General features: G+C 50.5%; 1 protein-coding gene across 1 annotated transcript in view; it reads left to right on the top strand.

Annotated features, from left to right (window-relative positions):
- The window catches only part of EMH_0034630 (uncharacterized protein), a gene marked incomplete at both ends in the record, with an annotated part of 3,150 nt that extends 1,754 nt beyond the window's left edge, over positions 1 to 1,396 (top strand). The window contains 2 exons of the mRNA XM_013494891.1: positions 260 to 697; positions 1,272 to 1,396. Of these exons, the coding sequence (XP_013350345.1) occupies positions 260 to 697; positions 1,272 to 1,396 (563 nt within the window). The remainder of the gene's footprint in view (positions 1 to 259; positions 698 to 1,271) is intronic.
- Positions 1,397 to 1,542: the final 146 nt, after the last annotated feature.

Raw genomic sequence — 1,542 nt, 5'->3', positions numbered from 1 at the left:
CTGCTGCTGCTGCTGCTGCTGCTGCTTACAGCATTGCTCTTCGGGTGTCTAGGCAGGTATGGTGTAGCGACAAAAGTTTGAAGCACCAGACAATAGAAAAAGCCAGCAGCAGCAAACCCGCAACTGCAGCACAAAAAAACACAGCAGCAACAACTGCTGCTGCTGCTGCTGCTGCTGTTGCTGCTGCTGCTGATGGTGCTGCTGATGTTGCTGTTGCTGTCTGCGGTGTAGCTAGTGCGGACGGCTGGGTGTATAACAGCAGCAATAAGCGGAAACAGCAGCAGCAGCAGCAGCAACAGCAGCAACAGCCACCACAACCAGCTTGAGCAGGATCACCAGCACCAGCAGCAGCAGCATCATCATCAGCAGCAGCATCAGCAGCAGCAGCACCAGCAGCATCAGCAGCAGCACCAGCAGCAGCACCCGCAGCATCAGCAGCATCACCAGCAGCATCAGCAGCAGCACCAGCAGCAGCACCACCACCACCAGCAGCACCAGCATCATCATCATCAGCAGCACCAGCAGCAGCACCACCACCATCACCAGCACCATCAGCAGCACCACCACCATCAGCAGCAGCACCACCACCACCACCATCACCAGCACCACCACCACCATCAGCAGCAGCACCAGCAGCAGCAGCAGCAGCAGCAGCAGCAGCAGCAACTGACCTGGTTCAGGTTGATAGTTGAGTACAGTAAGAAAAGGCATAAAGAAGCAAACAGATATATTCAGCAGCACGAGAGCAGCAACAAAGTAATCATACACCCGAAGAGAAGCAGCAGCAACAAATCTCTCTATTATATATGCTCCAACTATACATAAATGCATCTGCAACATAACATATATATTTATTTATTTATTTATTTATTTATTTTATTTATTTATTTATTTGTTTGTTTGTTTATTTATATGTGCTGCTGCTGGTTTGGTGCTGTTGTTGTTTTTGGTTTTTGTTTGGTGCTGCTGCTGCTGCTGCTGCTGCTGCTGCTGGTTGTGGTGGTGGTGTTGCTGCTGCTTTTTTTTGCTGCTGCTGCTGCTGTTGCTGTTGCTACAGCTTCTGCTGCAGCTCGTGCTGCTGCTGTGGTGCTGCTGCTGCTGCTGCTGCTGTTGCTGCTGCTGCACCTTAAACCCTAAAGCCTAAACCCTAAATGTGGCAGCTAAACCCCAACCCCCAACCGCCTAACCCTAAACCCTCTAAACCCTAAACCCTAAACCCTAGACTCGCTCACAAGCAGGAAGCAGCAGAGGACGGGCCAGTTCTTACTCAGGTCCTCCAAACTCCGCGGGAACTGCAGCAAACAGCCTGCAGCAGCAGCAGCAGCAGCAGCAGCAACAGCAGCAGCAGCAGCAGCGGCAGCAGAAGTCGTTGCCGTACACCTATTGCAAACCCTAAGCCCTAAACCCTAAACCCTAAAAATATGTAAATATATTTTCGGCTACAAGGCAAGCAGTCACCCTAAACCCTAAACCCTAAACCCTAAAACCCTAAACCCTAAACCCTCGTATACGAACCATAAGTAAATATATTTTCAGCAACAA

The sequence above is a fragment of the Eimeria mitis genome, genomic scaffold, assembly GCF_000499745.2.
Source record: "Eimeria mitis Houghton genomic scaffold, Emh_scaff1322, whole genome shotgun sequence".
Classification (NCBI taxonomy): Eukaryota; Apicomplexa; class Conoidasida; order Eucoccidiorida; family Eimeriidae; genus Eimeria; species Eimeria mitis.
The sequence above is the reverse complement of the archived record's forward strand: the minus strand, read 5'-3'. Positions and strand labels throughout refer to the sequence as shown.